The following is a 21,367-nucleotide window of genomic DNA, read 5'->3' on the forward strand; positions in this document are numbered from 1 at the left end:
TTCTCATTGTCAAAAGAACAGATTATRTAGAAACTCTAATCTAAACTTATCCATATATATATCCAAATGAAAAAAAAAAAAATYCAGTGGAAATCTAATTCTGTTGGTTATTCTAGTATAAATAGCAATTTTTGATGATAAAGGAGCACTTCACACATGAAACCATAGTGCCCAGGTAATACTGCAGGCTGTCTGAGACACTGGCACAGGGCTGGTGGCTATGTCCCCTCACCATGGAGACCCTGCCTGATACAATTGTGCTGTCACCTTAAACATAGCTTGGATAAATCTTTTGGGCAGATGTGGAACCAAGAGAAATTTGGCCTGAAATGTTCATTAATTAATAGTGTATAATAACTATTAGGCAATKGTTAAACCACAACTGAAGTGGTTTGAAGCCTCTCATGCTGAAGTCCTGTGCTTCCCAACACCAACATAATGTAACACCACACCACTTGTATACCATTACATTTGGTTTCTAGAAACTGCTAGAAAGTATCTACTACTCAGTCCTGTGGTCAAGAACAACAGCTAGAATCAGGCAGTAAAGACATACAGACAAATGGGCAAAATGTGCTTTTCAGTTGTAGAATACTCAGAATTTACTTTTCTTTAATCTCCACGGAGATTATTGGCTCACTGGTTCATGAGATTTGGTCCTTGCATAAATCACTGGAGAAACTTGGGGCCAMCCTCACTTTGTTGTGCTGTCTCTTTCAGCAACACCCCTCCAGCTGCAGTGCTGCCCTCCAAAACTCCCTCTGAAAGCCTGCCTTGGCAATTTAACCACAAACAAGGCCACAACTTCACATGTTGGCAGCAGCACTGAAATCTAATGACAACAAAGCTTTCAAACTCTATTAAATCACTAAGAGCTGAAGTCTGGTAATGTATCCAAAAACCTAAAGAGAACAATGCGTGGCAGCTCCCCTATAAGTCTAAATTACGATTTTTTTTTCCTAGTGTAACACGTAAGTCATAGAGGAGAAAAAGAGTAAGGAGCCTTGATTAAACATTCCCGATACCTCTAATCAGCTCATGCTCAAATGCCACTGTATGATAGGCTCTCCTGTAAAAAAATAAAAATCCTAAACATATGGAAAGCAATTACCATTACACAGCACCTCAAAGAAGTAACATAATGTAGTTKTTAGGACTTAATATGTTGATATATATATATATGCATGTGTTTATACAACCACATATATATAAATATATAAAATATATTCATATGTAAAATTGAAGTGGTCACTGGCTTTCAGAGCTATTCCATAATGCTTTCACTTATGGGAAATGCAGGAATTGTATCTTAGCTATTGCTGGGCAGAAGTTAAGGTAAGTAGAAGTAAGGCAGAAGTAAAGCACAGCTAAAAACTCAACCTGGCACTAATAATCCCTGGATGTCTGCATGGACACTCACTGACCCAAAGTGAGAAAAAATAAGAGTACCACATTCCACAGGCAGGAAAAGGAATCCAAGCACAACACCAAAACCAAACCCCACCAAGCACACCCTCTAAAAACCCTCAGACCCTAAAAAAAAAGGAACAGAAATGAATGGGGAATTGAAATATATAAGACAAATATAAAATCTCTTCACTTTACACATCATGGCAAATTTAACTTGCAGGACAAGCCCAACAAACAGCTACAGGTATTTTTTCTTCCTTCTTTCCTTTCTATGAAAATATTTTACTGCTAGATATTACATATGCTACATTATATAGAAAGCAATGTCTATAGAAATAATCCCATATAAATGATAAGATACGTGGAATACTGGAGCCAACAGCTTAAATGAGGATTTCCATGCTGTAGCTGCCTATATTTGGTCAAATGAATTCTGGGGACTATTCTGTTTTAGATTAATCCTCTTATACTCAATAACCCACACCGGCAGAGGAAATTTAACTCTGAATTAGCACAATCTGGCAAGTATGATTAGCTTTATTCTCTGTAACTCAGCCCTGTGTGCACTGATTGCTCATCCTCCCCTTGGGTGGTGTAAATGACCACAAAAGATGCAGAGAAGAACCCATCAGTCTCGGACTCTGAGGAATCATCCAGAAACTACAGAAAGGAAACAACACTGACTTTTCAGTGCACTGGAAGAAATAACCTTGTACAACTGAAACCTTTTATGAAATAACAGCAACCTCYTCCCTCCCCAGCTCAGGTGTATCATTACATTAATGCAGACAGGAAATCAGATGCCACTGATTTTTCCAGGCCCCGCAGATTCACTAGTGCAGAATAAGGATGACAAGTGGAGAGCATGGTAACTATACCTGCATCTTTTAAAATTCAGGCTTTTATTTTTAGCCTGTAACCAACCTATTTTCACATTGCCTCTTGTTTCCTAAGCCACATCTTATTCCCAGGCTTTATTATACATCTGACCTTGGCTAGAGAACCTCTCTCTTTTGTCCTTGAAAACACCACTGTGTGGGAAACCCAATAAGCTTTAAGTACACACAACCTTTCCACTTTGCAGGATACACAATTCCACATCTTAATTAGCTGCTTTGCTTTGTCCTTTTTTCCTCTATAGTTGTTTTATTATGTATGACAGCTTTTTGCACCTTTTCAGAGTAGGCACCACACAGTGAGTGAGCTCTGTGCACGTATTTTCCTTAGTATTAACTAAATAAACTCCTCTCTCTTCCCATGTATGATCCAATCATGTAATTACAACAGTATTTACTGCAGCAATGAATAGCAGGCAAGTATTCCTTTTTCAATATCTAGAGACCAAATCTGGTTAATGGGAACATTTTTCCCATCTTAAAACTTATAACCTAACCTTTTATTTCTGTCTATCATTCAACTCCAAAATGGCTGAAAAACCARGTGTGGGTGCTATTCAAACACGATCATTAGAGAAAATAAAGTCTTTTCAGGGCTCGTGTCAACAAGTTATTTGATGGCCTTTTAGTTTACTTTTATGTGATTTAGAGCAATGAGTACCATAAACTCTGTTAGTTCCTTGAAACTCTCTTGAAACAGGAGCAGGTGCTCTAAAGAGCCTCAAGCATCCCATTTCCCCACAATAAAATATGGTTATGATCATTTTTGTACTCATGCTAAAGCTGAAACAGCTAGGAATAGAAAGTTTATACWCAGAGCACTGCTGCAAAAGAGAAATGTAATATGTTTTGACAGATTTCATTTTCCTCCTACCCTTTCRGTTCCTGACCTTTCTATAGCAACCATCAACAGAGCCAGGAAGTAATTCCAGTTTGTGTGCTAGTTCTGATACTATCAGAGACTTGGTGCAGATTTTACAAAAGCACCTGGACAGAATAAACAACACAAACAATGATGGAGATTCGGATGTCTGTTCTGTCTCCAACAGTCACTGCAAATCCACTGCAACCAAACAAAGATTCAGATTTAGCTTGGAGAGAAGATGGAAGTTTCATTACATCATAAGGAAAATTTACTGTGATATTGATTATCCATTGCTTTCCAGGCAGACAGAGATTAAATTAAGAGATTTTGAAGCCAAAGATGACTATTATAATTTAGCACCATATTTTACATCACACAGGCTGAGAAGTTTAATTCTATTACCCTCTCAAAAGAAAGACATACAGTCTTGATTTGAAAATGTCAAGACATTCATTACATCCTTCAGCAGTTTGATGCAATGGCTAAACACCCTGACATTAAAACATGTGCTCCACTTCAAATTCAGAGCTAATTCCCAGACTTGGGTTCTGGTTATTGCCTTTTTTTTTGTTGAAGCTCTTTAGCGGACGGTGATCCCTCCTTCTTCTCCCCTTTCTTTATGCCGTTATTAATAATTGACAGGGCAGCACTCACCTCCTTTTGCTGGGTATAACTCCCATCTCCTCACTGTCCCCCTCCAGAGTGACCCTCCTTGCCTGCCACCACTCATCATCTGAGGCATTGATGACATGAAGGATGTCTCCATACTTGAAACTGAGTCCTTGGCTTGGGAGGCCACTGTCTTTGCTCTTGTCATAGTCAAACATGGCTCTGTGAAAGGAGATAAAGACATGAAGACAGGTGATTAGATCAGACTGGATACATTTACTGCTGAACAATTAATCATATTTTATGTCACAGGTAACCCTTTCTTTTCTCCAAAGGAAAAGGTCCTATTCAGAGGAAAACTTTCCACTGTGAAGTTAGTCTTTACAGAAACCTCTTCTTCTTGCTCATTTTCTTTTTCCTTTAAGAGAAACTGAATGATAAAATGTGATACCAATTCTCAGCCTTTGCCTTCCAGTCCTATGCCTGGCATCTGCATCAGGGTAGATGTTCCTCATTTTCTGAGGGTATGACCCTGCACATGAATCCCAGCAGGTGCAGGTCACTCACTGGAGCTACCCAGCTAAAAATCCAGACCTTGGTTTCTTACAGAAAAAAATATTTGGGAATATTTTTGCCATGTAAAATATTGTTGAAAGATCATGCCTGTCAAGAACTGATGTTTATTTCCTATAGAGAAAAAAATATGATCATAACCCTGGCTGCAGAAATGTCAGATCAGTAAAATCCGAAGAGATGTCTAATAATTCCTACTCTTTTATTGTTGGAAATAAAGCCATGGCAAGCTTTTCACTGGCAAACACCTTTGTGAGAAGGATTTTGTGTAATTAATTGTTGTTCATTCTAGTGTAATTGCAAAGAATAATTACAGTAGTTTTATGCGTTGATATAAAACACTCAAAGMTACCTCTCATAATGAGGAGAACTTCAAAAGAAGTTACCAGAATTATGACTACGCAACCAAAATAATTTKAAGCACCAATTCTGCAGGGTAGGTCTGGTTCAGGAGGAGGAAAAATGCTATTTGAAATATGTCTTCTTTTAAGGAGTTTACAGTCTTGTACTAACATCTTCAGAAATGCCCAGATAATTCCCTTCTCTGAGGATGAAGACTGCAGAATTTTACATAATCTATAAGCTTAGTTATGCTTGTGCTTTTTTTGGTAAATGTTCTTGGAATGCATGTAACCTTTGGAAAAATTTAATGGCTTAGCAGCGGAAAAGTTCTTTCAAAAATCTGATATATCTTATTAAATATTTACATTAAYAGAGCATTCTTATTGGTACCAGGTCATCTGCTGCTTCTCATATACAGCTTTCTGTGAGAACATTTGATAAAGAAGCTTATAAATCCAGAAGCAGTTAAGTGTGTTCAGACACCTCTTCTTAACCAGCTGATGGCACTGGAAGATGGCAGCGCATGCACAAACAGACACACAACACATCATCCTGCGGGCATTGACCTTGGCAGCGGGCAGCTGGCAGAATTTTACCACTGGGTTGGACAGCTGTCTTAAAAATTCACTGATTCATTGTGCACCTTGCCATGGAAGCCAATCAACATCTCCAAACTCCTAACCACACAGCTGGCCAGGCTGGATACTGGGCAGATGTCATGCAATCCTGATTCCAGGCATAATCAAATTACTCAAAAAARGGGACAATATCTTCTGTTACAGAGAATTATCAAGACTGTCACACCCCCGATGTAAAACATTCCCTGATGCCAAACTGGAGATGCTCCATATTTGGCAAATTCTAAGATGAAGGTTGTCTTTCAAAAGTTAAGTAGTAGAAACAAACTAGGACAATATTCTTTGTCCTTGAACAGACWTTTGGACCTCAGAGCCCACATATTGACTTTAACTCAGACTGTCATCGTGCTGGCTGATGTTAACGATGAATACAGATGGCAGTGTTTGCCACTGACTTGCTTTGATTGGAGTAATCATGTGCATTGCTAATTAAAATGAGATTATACATCTCAGACAAGAGAATTTTCGAGCACACTTTTCATTGAATGGAAGATTTTGTGGCTGATGCTCTACAGATGTTGATTACTCCATTAGCAAATGAAAATGACATGAGAGCTGACTTCACCGATCTTTCCTAAACATTTCAAATTAAGAGCCAGATCTTGGTAACAGCTGTATTTGAGCTCACAACTTTGACAGCATTTCTGGCTCTATGAAACATACTTTTGCTAGTTGGCTGTTGGCCCAGCTATAAAGCCCATCGGGGTCTTCACTCCAGGCACTACTTTGGGAAATAGAGAGATCTGGGCACACTCATCCCCACCAACTCCTCCCCACCAATTCGGATCTYGACACTTTTGCACAATCTCTACAATTTTTACACAATTGCCAAATTTAGTGTCTTTGAAAGGCTGACATGTCATTTCTAAATTCTGCCTGATGAACACCACCCAATTCTGTTTGTGCTCGGTCTTGYAGATATATATAAAAATAATATCTCTGCATCTGTTGAGTATTAGCTGAAGTGATGCAAAATGATTGCAGCCAGACCTCTTGTTTGTAGAGCAACTGGACAGAGCAGACAGAAAAATACACCCTTTTTTCTTTGCTCTTTCATTATTTTTAGACAATGACATCCAAGTCTTGCAAGATACCATCTGCGAGCTCTGAAACTTTAATCAGAGTCTAGGCCATCTCTCAGCAAAATCTATTTGCTCTATCCAAGCTTCTTCACTGGGATAGTATACCAAAGTTAGACAGGCCCTGCCAGACCACAGGGAGTATTGGATAAAAGGTTAAAAAACAGTAGCACCTTTGCTGAATATTAAGTGTTGAGTAGGAGACATAAGCAACACAGCCCAAMAAGAAACCCACCCTAGCACAGAGCACCCTTCTCTGAGACACGAGCACCATATTTTCCTTTCAGCTGGAGAACAATCAGCATGATCAGGACCAGACAAGTACTCTTCCAAAATGAAATTTTTAATAGAAACAGTGTAATTCAAATCACACAGAAGATCTAAACCAAGAAAACGCRTTACAGTGCCTCTCTCTCTGTGATGAATTAGAGGTATCCCCCCAGAACACAAGCACAATAGCGAAAATATTGGAGAGGCTGCTCAGCAGAGCTAGTGAGCTTTCTGAACTTGCTAATATGATTGTATGCTTTCATCTGTCTGAGTCTGCTTATTCATGGGTCACTTGGACAGTTCTTCATGGCACTCAGCTGTAAATAATTTTTAGTGTATTTTACTGCAATATTAAAGAATAATAATCTCAATAACCTTGTAACATTTTAACGACATTTATCTAACAGTCTTGAACACTAACAGCTTCTTTTTTTCTTTACAACTTATAAAAGAGCACTGCTCTTTCAGGTGTTTTATATGCTCAGTTAGATGCCTTGCATCCACTGYTCAGCCTTTTCTTGGGATCCTATAGACAGAACCAAGAGCTCTACAAGCCTTGCTCTGGGTCAGAAGGGCTTTTTTCTCATGTCAGCTGACTAGGTCTACTTTTGGTTTGGTGTAGTCAATCTTTCATAATGAAGGAAATCAGTTTGAATTATTTAACTTCCACTTTACAGCTGTCGCCAATGTTGTGATCACACCAGCATCAGAAAACTCCTGTTCAGTGTCTTCTGGACAGTGCATTTCACAAACAGGAACCTGGGTTACACAGGATAGGTAATGCATTCTGAGGTTACAAATACWGTAAACCTGGTGACTACTATGAGACATGGATAAAATATGGGAAGAGGGAATGGAGCTTGCTACTAACCAGCTAAACAGATGTGGTGAAATCACAATTTGGTCAGCTTGGTTTCTTTATTAGAAAAACAGCAACAGGAGAGGGTGTGATTATCAAAGGTGTAAGGTATATGCATCAAACTTCCATTAACACTTAGTTTTTTTGTTCCCAGTTCTTGCCTGAGTTTAGAGAAAACTGTTCGATATCTGTACAATATTTTGAAAGTGAAAAGTGTCATTCAAATACCAAGTACTGCTGTCTTCTTGGTGAAAGCCTCATGCTTATAGAAAATAAAGAAACTATCCTGAGAAGYGAAGCAGGATGTGTAAGCATTTAGAAGAAGCTGGTTATTGCAAATATTTAAGAATATGTGAGGCTTGCATCCCTGACAGTATTCCAGATTTCAGAAGTGATTATTACACTAGACTAACCCCAGCAGCAATTTGGACAGAACCTAACAGGTTTTATTTTTGTGCTTGGGTGCTTCTTAATCATTTTTAGGAAGCCACATCAGCGTAAAACATGAGGCAAGCATTTCACAACAGCATTCAAATCACTGCTCAAAAATTGTTTGAAATTAAAAAACTGACTTTACCAAGCTGAAATTTACAGCCCAACATGCAGTGAGGTGTCTACATGGCATGAAGACAACTAAAATAGAAATATATTTTTTTCTTCCACTTATCATAAATACRTATTCATTACTTGAGGCATTTCCAAAAGCTAAGTTGCCTTGTGTAGTGAATTTCTATTCTTAATGACACCTATTTATGTAGCTGGAGGAATAATTGTTTGACATAAAAAATGTATTAACTGTACCAAAATAGAAAATCAATTCATTCAGCAATCCCATATATTACAACCTATTGACAGCCATGATGTCTACRTTGTTACTGGAATTTGTAAGATGAAACATAGGATATGGAAAGAGTAAATGATCTTTGCTAAGCCCTTAGCAGAAAAGGGAGTTTAACAGAGAAACCTCTTAGCCTCCTCAGCTAATGCTGTAAACACCATTGTTAGTAGGCTTCATAATCTTCCTGACAAAGCAAGGGATATTACTACATTTACAACACAGGAATATATTTTATGGAATGTTTATGTATGTTCAGTGAAAAACACCCAAATCTTCCACTCCCGTATTAATGACCAGTAATTTGATGCAGCTCAGGTGCTCCATGGCAGCTTTATTTGCATCTGAAATTTCTTTCTTCTTCCTCTGGCACAGATGGGAGTTTGCACATAAATTTRCAGACTGCTCTTTGCTTTTCACTTGATTATGAAACGACAACAACATTTAGCAAGAGAGATCTTCAGCTGCTGTAAATAGTGCTAACTCTCCTGTGATCTGCCAGCATATCTGCATATGCACCACTTAGGGATATTTCTCTCTCCTCTGAAAATTTCTTGAGCAGAGATTCTCATGTTTTATACCATCATCCTAAGGGAGATATATGTTATTCTCCTTATTCACTACAATTACCCTACACACTGCCCTACTGTTTTTTTACAGATGAGGAAATCCAACGCACAGAGGTTTAATCATTTGCCTGGATTAGGCAGTAATGCAGCATCACAGTCAGAATCAGACCCCAAGCTTCATAGCTGTCTTTTCTGCACTCAGTAATAAATGTATTTCCACCCACTTGCAGGCTCAGCTTGAAGAAAAAATTAGAAGAAGATGAAAGAAACGCTAATGCAATCCATTGCTATAGCTACAACAGAGAGCACAGAAGCTCTCTGATAGAAGCAGCCATTGCAAGGCAATTAAGATACTATTAAAAGGGTTAATTTTCACATACTGGCAAGTCAATAAAGACTTTTAACTTCTCCTCCCAGCTTTGTTTCCTTCTGGAGCAGCTGAACTGGTAAATCTACATATCCTCTATGTGTAGAGCATACAGAAAAGGTTTCTCTCTCCTTGGGAGGTYTGGGAAGCTCTGAGGTGCTGCTTTGCTGAGACTGAAGGATGYTGGAGCAGCCCCTGTGCACAACGATGTTTCTGTCATATATTGTCACCTCCACTGAAAGAGTGGGAGGGGGGACTGTGGGGAAGAACAGCTTTTATCAGGGGTATACTACAACAGTGTAGTTTTAACAAAAAAACACCTGAATGTTTGACCTGTTACTCAYAGATACCATGAGTCCTGCTTTTTCCTTTTCCTTTACTTTCAATTTTCCTCCTTTTATTTTCTTTTTTGCTTTCTTCTATATTTTTTTCCCTATCTCAATTATATTGTGACTGTTCATGAAGCCAGTCCCCTCGACCTTATCAGGCTGAGAGGGTACAGTGTTAGCTGCTCATGTTACCAGAATCAGTCATGYCAGGACAGCAGCGTGGTTGCCACGTTCCCTTTGGGAGTCACCACTGGTCAGGGACCACTACAGCAGCAGTTTGGATGCACCTAAGGTGAAGTGCTGTGTACAGCTGTGGGACCCCAGCAGAAGGATGTGGACCTGCTGSAGTGAATCCARAGGAAGCYACAAAGATAATCCTAGGTCTGGAACACCTCGCTGTGGACCCACACTGAGAGAATTGTGGTTGTTGAGCCTGGAGAAGAGAAGGCTCTGAGGAGACTTTATCATGATCTTCCAGTACCTAAGGAACTACAAGAAGACTGGAGAGGGACTTTTTACAAGGGCATGTAGTAATAGGACAAGGAGAAATGGCTTTAAATTAGTAAGAGGGTAGGTTTAGGCACTGYGCCACAGGGCATGCTCCCAGTCAATGTGTGGTTTAGGATGTCAGCTTAGCTGCTCTGCAGGCACCTCCGCTACAGCAAATCCCATTGCACATTTGCATCCAAGCCTTTTCCATTTGCTATCATATTATTTCTTTACTTCATTCAGCAATTCCTTCATTCAGTCCAAGTAATTCCTTATGSTTTTCCCCCTAGTGGGAATTTGGCAGAGAGTTATGCCACAGACCTCAATGAAAAAAGGACTGGAGACAGAAACATTAGTTCTGGAAAAATGTCACAAAGAAGAGGGATTTATTTTCTTTATGGTGTTTACATCAGGAAARAGGACTGCCATTTGTCCTTGGGGAACATTTGCTCATTTTGGAGATCCAACCGTGATGTTAAATGTCAGCTCTTATGAGCCAATCTCTATGTTGCTGATGGGTTTTTCTTAGTTTTTAGAAAGTGCTCATATTCTATGCAGGAAACGGGTTCTGCAAAATTTGTGCTGAAAAATTTAAGTCAACATTTCCAGAAGCATCAAAGCAGTATGTTGCACTTCCATGGTCAGCATACAATGTACTATTGTAGAGGCAAAATATCTCACAGTGAGCAAGGACTGACACTTTGATCTTTCAGTTGTGGACATGGGCAAAACTCATATTACTGTCGGGTTTGCCTGGCTTTAACCCCTTCCAGTAGAATTTGTAAGGTGGCTTGAGAAAGTGAAGTTCCTTCATGCTTTCTCTGGTGCTGGCACAAGGGGAATTCCTTCCAACGWACACACTTCTTGTTTCTTTGGCCTTTTACAGGGCGTAAAAGAGCCAAATAGAATTCCCCTTCTGCTTGCAAACACCTGAAAYGAGGAACAAGCTGTGAGCATATGCTTACCTTACCATAATTTATTGACCAGGAAAATCTGTCTGCCAGTTTCATCCATGATGATCACAGAAGCTTTACAATACAYCTGCAATGGACTCCATGGAGTCTAGATCCTCAACTTCATGGTTTACTTTAAAACAGGGAGACTCTCTTGGCAAGAACACTTATTAGATTTAGCCTTTGACAAACACCAGAGGAGATCTGTAGTTGATTTTGGAAGGCTTCTTCAGTACCCTTGAATTTGTGTGTGAAATTTCACAGAGAAACCCCAAACCTGTGCATGGAGATTTAAATTTCACAGCAAATTCAAAACTTAGGTTTGTACTTTGCTGTTTCTTCTAAAGAAATGGGATAACTTTTGATTGATCTTGACCTGGCCTGTGCATTATGCATCAAAATGATATGAAATTTGTCTTATTCTTGGGTTTGATTCTTTTCCTCCCCATACAGACTAAGTGAAGCTGCTGCTTGAATGCATCTCTGGTTTCTTTCTGAGGCAGTTTCTCAGCACAGACTTCTGTGTTGTGACATTTAAGATTATCCATAGCTAGAAAGGAAATGCGACTGGATGTCAAATCAGGGATACTTTAAACTACTGGGTAATTCACCTGAAATTGCAACCTGTGGGTTGCATGGATTGGCACAGGAGACAAAAAGCCATTCTTATAGTAACTTACTTGCTGTCTGAGAATATTAWTTTAGGGATTTTTTCTCCCCCAGGGAAAAAGAAAACAAAATTAAAAAAAATAAAACATAAATAAAATAAAAGTAGGTGTTTCTTTCAAAGACAATGAAACTGAAAGGGAAAATGATGACTCTGTTAGCACAGCCTGTAGCCACTCCCATACCTCCCTGCACCCAAATGTGTCTTCCTACTACTGCAGAATACACTGCAAAAAAGCACTGGATTTAGGAATCTTTCAGTATTTGATCTACAGTAGTTCTAACTATTACAATAGAACTCAAGGATCTGCTTTGGGGACTTTTTTTTTTCTTTTTAGGCAGTTGCCTCAGATACACTGTAGCTTGCAATTGTTTTCTCTTAGACCTAATCATGACCCAAATCTGTTAGCAGCTTTTAAAATTCCATTGTGGCCAGGCTGCCCACGGAATTCATTGTGCTTCCACTGGTTTACAATCAAAAGGAAATTTTCAGCACACAGAGGAACCCCACTGGTCACATAATTATTACTACCAGCCGGATATATGATGCTTTCTGTTTTTTTGGACAAGGATATTAGACATTTGAAGAATTTAAGTAAGAGAAAGCCTTCCTAAGGAAAAATGATCCACATTTATGATTTGTACAATTTGAACATGATGGTGACAAAAAGAGTTGTAAGTGACAGACTAAGCACAAACATCCCACCAGTCAAAATTCAGACAATTATGCTAGCAAAATGGATTTTCTTTTCTTTTCTCTCCAGAAATCAACTTTGGAGCCTTGTCAGTTGGAATAGTCTTACTTCTGTTGTAAGAGTTGAGGAACTCTACAGACTTTCCTAGCACAGAGGTGCTCATAACACTATGAATCATAATGTAATAATCTGTTCACATCATAATACATTTGTTTATACGTGCCAGCATTAAGAAACTACTATTGGAAAAAAAGATYGTGCTATGAAAAAGTAAAGACAAGCAAAACTTGGAGAAAGTATTAATGAGACAGAACACTGGATGCTCTGAGGAGAGAGGGCATAATGTCAAGATATTTGTTTGCAACAGCTCTTTATCAGTAATGGTTTCTGCTTGGCCTTGAATGCTGTCCTTTGACAGTGAAAGAGTCAGAATTTGGATTTTCATTGTTATTCTGTCAACTGAGTAGATTCTGCTAAAATAGTGAGAAGCCCAATGCACACAGGAGCTATGATGTGAAAAATGACTGAGAATTATTATGGAAATTAATTATTCTGCCTAATGTGGAGAAATGTACTAAATYCATAAACTCTGCTGGATGCAGCTCCTGGAGAAATCATGAAAACCTTTTGTCTCTAGGTTAAAACTTGAGGAACTCATTAAGAGTTTACTCAATCAGTCAGAGGTTGCCTGTATAGAGTGTTTTCTTTGGGTTTCAGCACAGACTTCAGCTGGAAGCAATGCAATTAATTTCTGCATTTGACTTTGTCTCTTTTAAAGGGTGACTTTTGAAGAAGAGCAATTTTGGAAAAATCCAAATGCAATTGAAGTCCACAGATGGATTTTTATGGTACAAAGGTCAGGTGTCACTACATAACCTCTGCTTCATGAGGCCAAACATGAAATCTCTAAAGATGCCAGATTTACAAGGTGGAGCTCTACAAAAATCAATGCCACAGGCCTGACCTGAACTTGACTAAAATCTTCTAAACTGTAATGGAAACAAGAGAGGAAGTTTGCATGGAAGGACAACAGCTGTGGGAAGAGATGTTCTACTTGGTCAACAAATTCTGTGGATTCCTTGAACTCTCATCTGTCAACACTTATCACAAAGAGGTTTATCCTGTAAAATTTCATTCTGTGATTCGGTTGAATGTTTGCCAGTAGATGATATCTTCTCTAAACCTCCATCTTCTTGAGTCAAATGAACAATTCAACACCAGTTTTCACTAGTGTCTGCTCCTCGCAGAAAAAAAAAGCTTGAAAATAAGATGCCAAAATATTCAAAAGCAGAAGCAAACAAACAAAAAAAAAATTAAGTAATAGTCATTCGTGTCACCTCATAAGTGTCAAAACAATGTGGCTGTTACTACTTAATGGTCAGATTTGGTGGTTTTGTTACAAATCTGGTTGTCAATTTTCTTTAGAAATGTATTTTGAATATGAGTGCTGATCAACCACTATTACCCAAAATATTTAACAGCAACAACATCTATTTTAATATTTTTGAAACAAAGCTGCAAGGGGATGATGACAAAATTCTTAGCTTCTCTCCGTTAAACAAAAAATTAGGCCCACACTGCAATGAACTCCTTCATTGCAGCTCCTCATTCACTCCATTGCATTATCCACACCTTCCTTCCTGGGAGCCCTGGCTCATATGTGCTCAAAAGCAGGATTAAAGTAGCATCAGAAGTTCCTGTGTCCCATTTTTAAAGGTAAATTAAGCACATCTGAGATGAGGTTTTGTGGACTTTCAATGAAGATTAGACTTTGAATTGCTAAGTTGCTTTGAGAACACTACCCTAAGCAGCTTTAAGATTGACASAATTTGCCTTAAGCTGCTCTGAAGCTGACAAGATGAAGGTCTGGTGCAGTAACTGAAGTGCTTTGATTTCTTGCTCCTGGATGGTGCTAGGAGCTAAGAGAAGCCAGGAACTAGGATAAGTTCCATGAATGAAGCTCAGATTTTTGATAATGTTGTTTCTAATTATACTCCTCATTCTGTGTGTAATTCCTGACTTAAGCAACTGAACTGGAACCTTTCCTTTCCCTRTCTTCATTTGAAATGAGTCTTGTGGCAATAAAAAGCCTAAACCCAAATCTTCCAGGAAAMCCAGATTGTTCTTTTCTGTCCCCATGCCATTATAAATTTCTACCTGTTTACCCTTTTACCATGTYTTAAGTTTACCCTGATTTGAAGACATTCCTCTGTCCTGAAGGAAAAAACCCCCAAACCATGAACCCTTACTCTTACTTAGTAATTAACTTTAAATGGGAAATATRTATTAAAAAGGTATGTCCTTAAGTTTAGGCAAAGTGAAGCTATCAGTCCCTTGAGTCAGGCTCCCAAACTAAATTTTGTTTAGCAATTGAGTAATCTGACCAATTTCAAGCAGATTACATGTACTTAGATCCAACTGTGCCATGACACATTGTATGTAGTAGAAAATAATTCACAGGTGCAGCTGCTTTTCTAATATTGCTCCTAGGTAATTTCTATGAATTTATTTTAAAGAAATTAACTGCACATTTGTGGATGAAAAACTCAGTTTGAAACCTCATAAACCACTACCATTTTCTGAGTCAAATGATTGTGGCTAGCCAGTTAATGTTAGATATGTGTGTGCAGAAAATACAAGACTGAGGCAAAAATGGCAAAAACAACAGTTTATGTCTCTGACAGCTACAAATGTACAGTAACTCCTTCATGGCTTATAGGTTATGCTGGCATCTTCCCTCTGTTTTTTAAAGACATTGAATAATGCTCCCTACAAGAAGATTTTGTAGCTGGGAAAATTGTAGAAGAGATCAGTTTAACAAACATGACTTTGTGTGTCATGTTCACCATGGGCTGATCCAAAAATTTCCTCATACTATTTGCTTGCTGGCCTTGCTGAAATTATKTGATGAGGCCTCCTTGATGAGAGATGGTCAATGTCAGTGTTTAAAAAAACCTTTGTACAATGCCGTTATACAACACACTTAAATTTGTGTTCAGCCCTGAATTGGTCAGGTTTTTTGAGTGGATGATCCTTGTAGGTCCTTTCCAACTGAAATATTCTCTTCCCTTCACCCTTTAGGGGTTCCACTTCAGGGGAAGAAAAGCCTCCAAACGAAGAACAAACCTTCTCCTTAACAAGGAAGATGGATGAGGTCAACTCTTGTWGGAAGGAGGAGAAAATCCCACTCTTCCAAGAGAGAAATCCATAGGACACATGACAAGAACATCTCTGAAAAACCAATCCTTGATAAAACAGACCATGTAGGAATAAGGAACTGCATTGGACCACATTTACATTTGCACTATTCAGGGATCAGTTCATCACTAGCAAAGCTGCTCTGATGTGGGAGAGGACAGAATCTCACCAGGGGGATGGTGGCCTTGGTGCAGGCAGTGCAGAGGTTCTGAAAGTCTGGGAGATACTATAAACTCACCTGGAAAAGATCCTGAGCAACTTGAAATAATTTTAAAGCTGACCATGTTTTGAGAGGGGGGTTGGACATGCAGCATCAAAATGATCTCATTCAAACTAAATTACCTATGATCATATCTACTCAGGAGGACTAAAGTATAAAATACGTTCAGACACAGGTGTTTAGATCTTATTTATCACTTCTGGGCATATCAAGAATTTTTAATATATATTCAGTATAAAATGACAGACTTTGGTGTCTGAGAGCATTTTCTGTAGTGGATAAAAATATYCCACTTTGCTTAAAAGTGCCTTGATGAAGGTAGCTGAGGATGGTACAGGGATAGTACCTTGGGGATGGTACAGGGAKGCTCAAGCTGTGTACAATCTCAGGTGTTGCTTTTCAGAATCATGCAGCAACACTGAAGAAATCCCGAATCACTTGAAAGGGATTTTGGAATCMCAGTGTATTTGATGGCTGAGCCATCCTTAGGCAGTGTAGGCACTCCTGGTATAGCCGTGGGATTACAGCAGAGAGGGCTTTCTTTTGTTCATATTTTGGGAAGACCAATTAGGTGCAATGCAGATATTCTTAGCGAAATCTAAACTCCCTGGAGAGTAATGGAGAGAGCTAAGAACCCATGGGAAAGGAATAATTCTGAGCATTTACATTAGATGAGAAAAATGGGCTGACACAGATGGTGTGAGTMTTTCTCTGAATCAGTGTCCAGTTTCCCTAATGGTAAAATAAGAATACGTTAGGGTAATATTTTACCCTAATGGTAAAATAAAATAAGAGGGGATTGTGAAGTGCTCAGAGAATGTGGTAAAGTGGCCATATCGATGGCTGTGATGGGTAAATTGAACATAAAGAGTGAAATGTTTTTGATTTCAATAGAAGCATCTATTGAAGCTACACATTTTGTCAGGAAAGCCTGAAGTATAAATTACACTGTCATTTAGCATTTGCTTATAGAAAAACCRTGCCATTAAAATGAATTGAGTCTTACAGAATGACAGAATAGGGACCGAAAAGAAGTTCTTTTTTTTCATTATTCTGACATGCCAGGGAATTGTGGAAAAACAAACAAGCAAGAAAGTGAACAAACAAACGTCTGTGACTGAAGAGATGTTTTTCTTTCACTTGATGTGTWCAAGATTGTTTGAAATATTCATCAACAAGTTTTTTTGCCTGGAYCAATTCTTAGAATTTTTAATATTTCATAGCCTCATTTACAAGATGTAGGAACTTCATATTTTTTCACTGAAAACATGGAAACAGCGATGCAATTTAGTGGGTGATTTATTTAGGGGCTGAGAAAGGTTGCTGTCTTTGAAGAAGGCTGTGGTGAACAGCGGGGAGAGGATCAGACCATATGTGCCCTGTTCCTATATGTTCCCTAAACATCTGCTGCTAACCAGAGCCACAGAAAGGACACTTGTCACAGGAAGGACACTCRGCTAGATGCACCTTTCTTCTGAGCCACGGTACTTGCAAGACAGAATTAATGGCACTTTTATAGAGCAGAATAGATACAGAAGGTGAGAAACTGAAATTGTCTGCATGAGTTGCATTAGTGCTGACAGGTGAAAGGCTCAATGTTTAARGAAAAAACAAATAAAGCAATCCAGATAGAAAAAAAAATCAAGCACTAGAAATAGCTGTGGGTGACAAATTATGAAAATGTGGCTTAAGGAGAATCAGGCTGAACCTTCAGTATGCTGACAGTTTTCCCTGCCTGTAGGTGATGACTCTCACCCATCAGTCAGCTGGGGGAGAGTGATTCCCAGCATCAAGGATGTTGCCCAGACAACCCACAGACTGACAGACATCTCAGGGAGCCAGGGACACTCATAGAGGTCAGGGAGGGACAATTACTGTAGGGCTTCCATGTATGTGTCAATGTTATATCAAATCAATGTTGACCCTTGTGTCCCTCTATCAAGGGCTGTGTGTGATGAAGAATTAATATTCCTTCAGCAACATGAAAGCTGCTATAGCACACAGAGATGGATTGGACTAAACAGAAATAGTGTAAATAGGAGTTTCAAACCCCTTTTGAAATGGATCTGCTTTAACTCTATAGATTGACCTAAGCACTTGGTTCACAAGTGTGTAGTCTTGAAATCATTTTAATACATAAACATCCAAACATTTTTCCTATGTTCAGCTCAACCGCTGACACCTCTGGCCTTATAGGATCAATTTCCATTTGGTTGTTCAACACATCATCCAACTAGAGGCGCAAATGCCATATTTTCGATGGTTTTCCTTCTGTCTCTGTCCAATTAACATAGTATTTCCCATCAAACACTATCTAAAGAAATACCTATTTCTCCAGGAAAGTCAGAAATGTTTATTTTCCACAGCTATGATGTACCCCTACAGYTCTGTCAGCAAGCTCTGTAAAGTGAACCAAGTTAGTGGAAATCCTCTACACAGAGTGATTTTGTATTGCAATGCACAACTTCCTTTTTTTTTTTTTTTTTAATATAAATAAGTTAGTACAAGAAACATTCTGATGAAAGAAATATGAATGTAAAAAAACCTTAAAAATAGACTGTATGGAACTTGATTTATCTTCAAAGGTGCCTTATGATCTCAAAAATCTGTATCTTAAAATCATTTTTTTGAACTTAAGACCAAGAGCTTCTCTTCTTTTAAAGGATAGATTTAGGCACTATCTTCTTTACCAGAAAGGCCTTTACTAAGCAAAGCCTCATCAAAGTATTGGACTGCCTCTGAGGGAAAATTAAAAAAATTCTTCCCAGTGGCAGGAATGATTTTGAAAATCTTTGTCTGTCCTGCAGCTGTAGCAATAATTTACTGCCACTAATGTACCAGTGCCACTGCAGTACTRGTCTTCTGGCAGGTAGGTTGAGATTTGTAATTTTCTTGCTTTGTTTTTATGAGTTTGTACAAATGTTCCTCCCTTTTTCTCCAGGCTGAAGGATCTCCTGCCTGCTGCAGTGGGGATGTCTGTGCTTTCAGTGATCTCCAGCATGAGTCTGTGCCCCAGGGTCACTGAGATGTGCTGGCCTTATGACATCACTGTCAGTATCTTCGGTGAATTCTTCCACCTCCTCAAACGCTGGTTGGCAGCTTCTGTACAACCAGCCTGAAGGAAGGGCTAGAGCAGGAGGTGTGCATGGAAAAAGGGCTGGCAGCAACGAGAACCTTCCAGCCCTGAATCAKGGAGACCAGCAGCAGTCAGAGCACCAGACACATCTCTCCTTAGCTTTTTTGATTGGCTGCTGTGGGTATCCCAATCACAGTGTACTTGCTGCTGTGAATCCAGCCCCTGGCACCAAACTCATCTCCTGCCTTCAAGCCAATACCTTTCAGTCAATGAGATCTCTCCTTGGGAGCTCGGTGCTCAAAGCTGGAGACACTTTTGAGGAACTGCTAACCTGAGTGTTTCATTACTCAGCATCCTTTACCAAGTGMCTGCCTCTCTGGGACCCTTCCTCGTCTTTACAAAGCAAGGATAGACAGCATTTCCCAGCCATGAAGGAGAATCGTGAGGATAACTACAGAAAGGATTGTGCAGCATTCAGAAACTAAATACCAATTACACAGGGCATTGGGGTGTAATAAGAGAGCTGAGGAGAGAAAAGGCCAYGCCAATAAAGCTAAATGAATTATTTACAATCAACTACAGAATGTGTTTAAGGATGAACCCAGAGAAGAGCCTTTCAGACCTGTCAAATCAATAGAACCATCTGCACTTGATGTGTCAGTAGACAAAGTTTAATAACAAATCAATAAAATGAATAGTAATAAATYACCAGGATGAGATGAATGAYTCAAGCATGTGGAAMTGGAAAATACTGAACYAGTATTTTAAAGGGAGACAACAAATAAATTAAATCTAACTTGTGGAACAGGTAGATCTACTTTACTTCCTTCAGAACATTAAATTACATTAAATTAATGGACCAGAAATATCACCAGGATTTCTGGAAAACTTACAATGGACTTCCTCAACAAAAAATCATAAAATGAAAAAAGAAAAAAAAAAGGTGGGTCTATGAGTGAAGGATTAGTAAATGTTCAAAGGATACGACAAAAAGGGTTAATAAAGAAGGTTTTATTTTTCACGACAGATTAAATCCTGTAAGTGATCTAGAAAAGGTAATGAAAAATGAGGCAATAATATTTACTAGAAACATTGAAGTATCAAGAGTAGAAAAGCCAAAGATTGACTCAGAAGACTTCCAAAAGAATTATGTCCAGTGACTGTATGATAAAACACTTGATGATACACCTGGCAATGTGCACTTTCAGCCCAGAATGACAACCATGTCCTGGGCTGTCACAAGAAGTGTGACCAGAAAGTTGAGGGAGGGGATTCTGCCCCTCTGCTCTCATGAGACCCCACCTGGAGTGCTGCATCCATCTCTGGGGCCCCCAGCACAAGAAGGACAAAGATCTGTTGCACTGAAACCAGAGGGAGTCATGAAGATGATGAGAGGGCTGGAGCACCTCTCCTGTGAGGACAGGCTGTGACAGCTGTGCTTGTCCAGCCTGGAGAAGAGAAGGCTTCAGGGAGTTGTCATCGTGCCTTGCAATACTTGAAAGGGGCTTTAAGAGAGATGTGACAGACTGTTTAGCAGGCCCTGCTGTTTAGCAGGGGTAATGGTTTTGATCAGAAAAGTGGGCAGGGTTAGATTGGAAGAATTTTTTTATGGTGAAGATGGTGAGGTGCTGGAACAGTACAGGCTGCGTGTGGSTTGGAGTAACCTGGTGGAGTGGAAGGTGCCCTTGTCCATGTCAGGGTGTTGGAACTAGATGATCTTTTGGTTCCCTTCCAATTCACACTATCCTATGATTCTATGGAATTCAGTGTGAATAAATGCAAAGAGAAGCATGGGGAATATCAGTCCTTAGTAATTCTACGTACTGATATACACTAGGTAAGCAAATACTCCCCAGRGAAGAAGTGCTGGAGACTTTCACTGTTTTTCTATGAAAATGTGAATTCAATGCTTGGCATTAGTGAAAAAGGCAAATTTGTACATGCAGTTAAAAGAAATTAATAAAGAACCCAAGATAAATACTTGTTATTATACCATGATACAGACRCCCACACACCTCTACAGACAGTCGTGATCCTTTCAAACCAAAGAAGACCTGGAAAATGCAAAGAAGGAACAGAAAGGGCAAAAAGGGCAAGTCTGTTCCTTTTCCCACAGGAACAGAATATAGATACTGTCTCCTCAGCTTTAAAACAGTTGACCAAGAAAATGGTATGACAAAATTAATGAAATTAAAAATTTCCAGAAAAGGGGGAATAGGGGACACCTGTTCACAAGAATCAGAGGCAAGAGTAATTTAGCCACTAACAGATAACATACAATTTGCAATTAAGAAGTGGGTGTTTTGGAAATTTGGAAATGGAAAAACTCTGAAAATTTTGTTGGGTCTATAAAAGTGTTCCTTGGAAGAGAAAGATCCACCAAGAGCTATTTCAATAGTCACAGAAGATCTGCTATCAGATACTATTTG

The 21,367-nt window shown here is 39.0% G+C and overlaps 1 protein-coding gene across 5 annotated transcripts in view; it reads right to left on the reverse strand.

Moving 5' to 3' along the window:
• The window catches only part of DLG2 (discs large MAGUK scaffold protein 2), a 307,910-nt gene that overhangs the window by 43,486 nt on the left and 243,057 nt on the right, over nucleotides 1–21,367 (reverse strand). For all 5 annotated transcript variants that reach the window (XM_057364043.1, XM_057364044.1, XM_057364042.1 and 2 more), the window contains one exon: nucleotides 3,826–4,002. In XM_057364043.1, coding sequence (XP_057220026.1) covers nucleotides 3,826–4,002 — 177 coding nt within the window. The remainder of the gene's footprint in view (nucleotides 1–3,825; nucleotides 4,003–21,367) is intronic.

The sequence above is a fragment of the Malurus melanocephalus genome, unplaced genomic scaffold (assembly GCF_030028575.1).
Source record: "Malurus melanocephalus ecotype Western Australia unplaced genomic scaffold, MMel_1.1 scaffold_34, whole genome shotgun sequence".
Classification (NCBI taxonomy): domain Eukaryota; kingdom Metazoa; phylum Chordata; class Aves; order Passeriformes; family Maluridae; genus Malurus; species Malurus melanocephalus.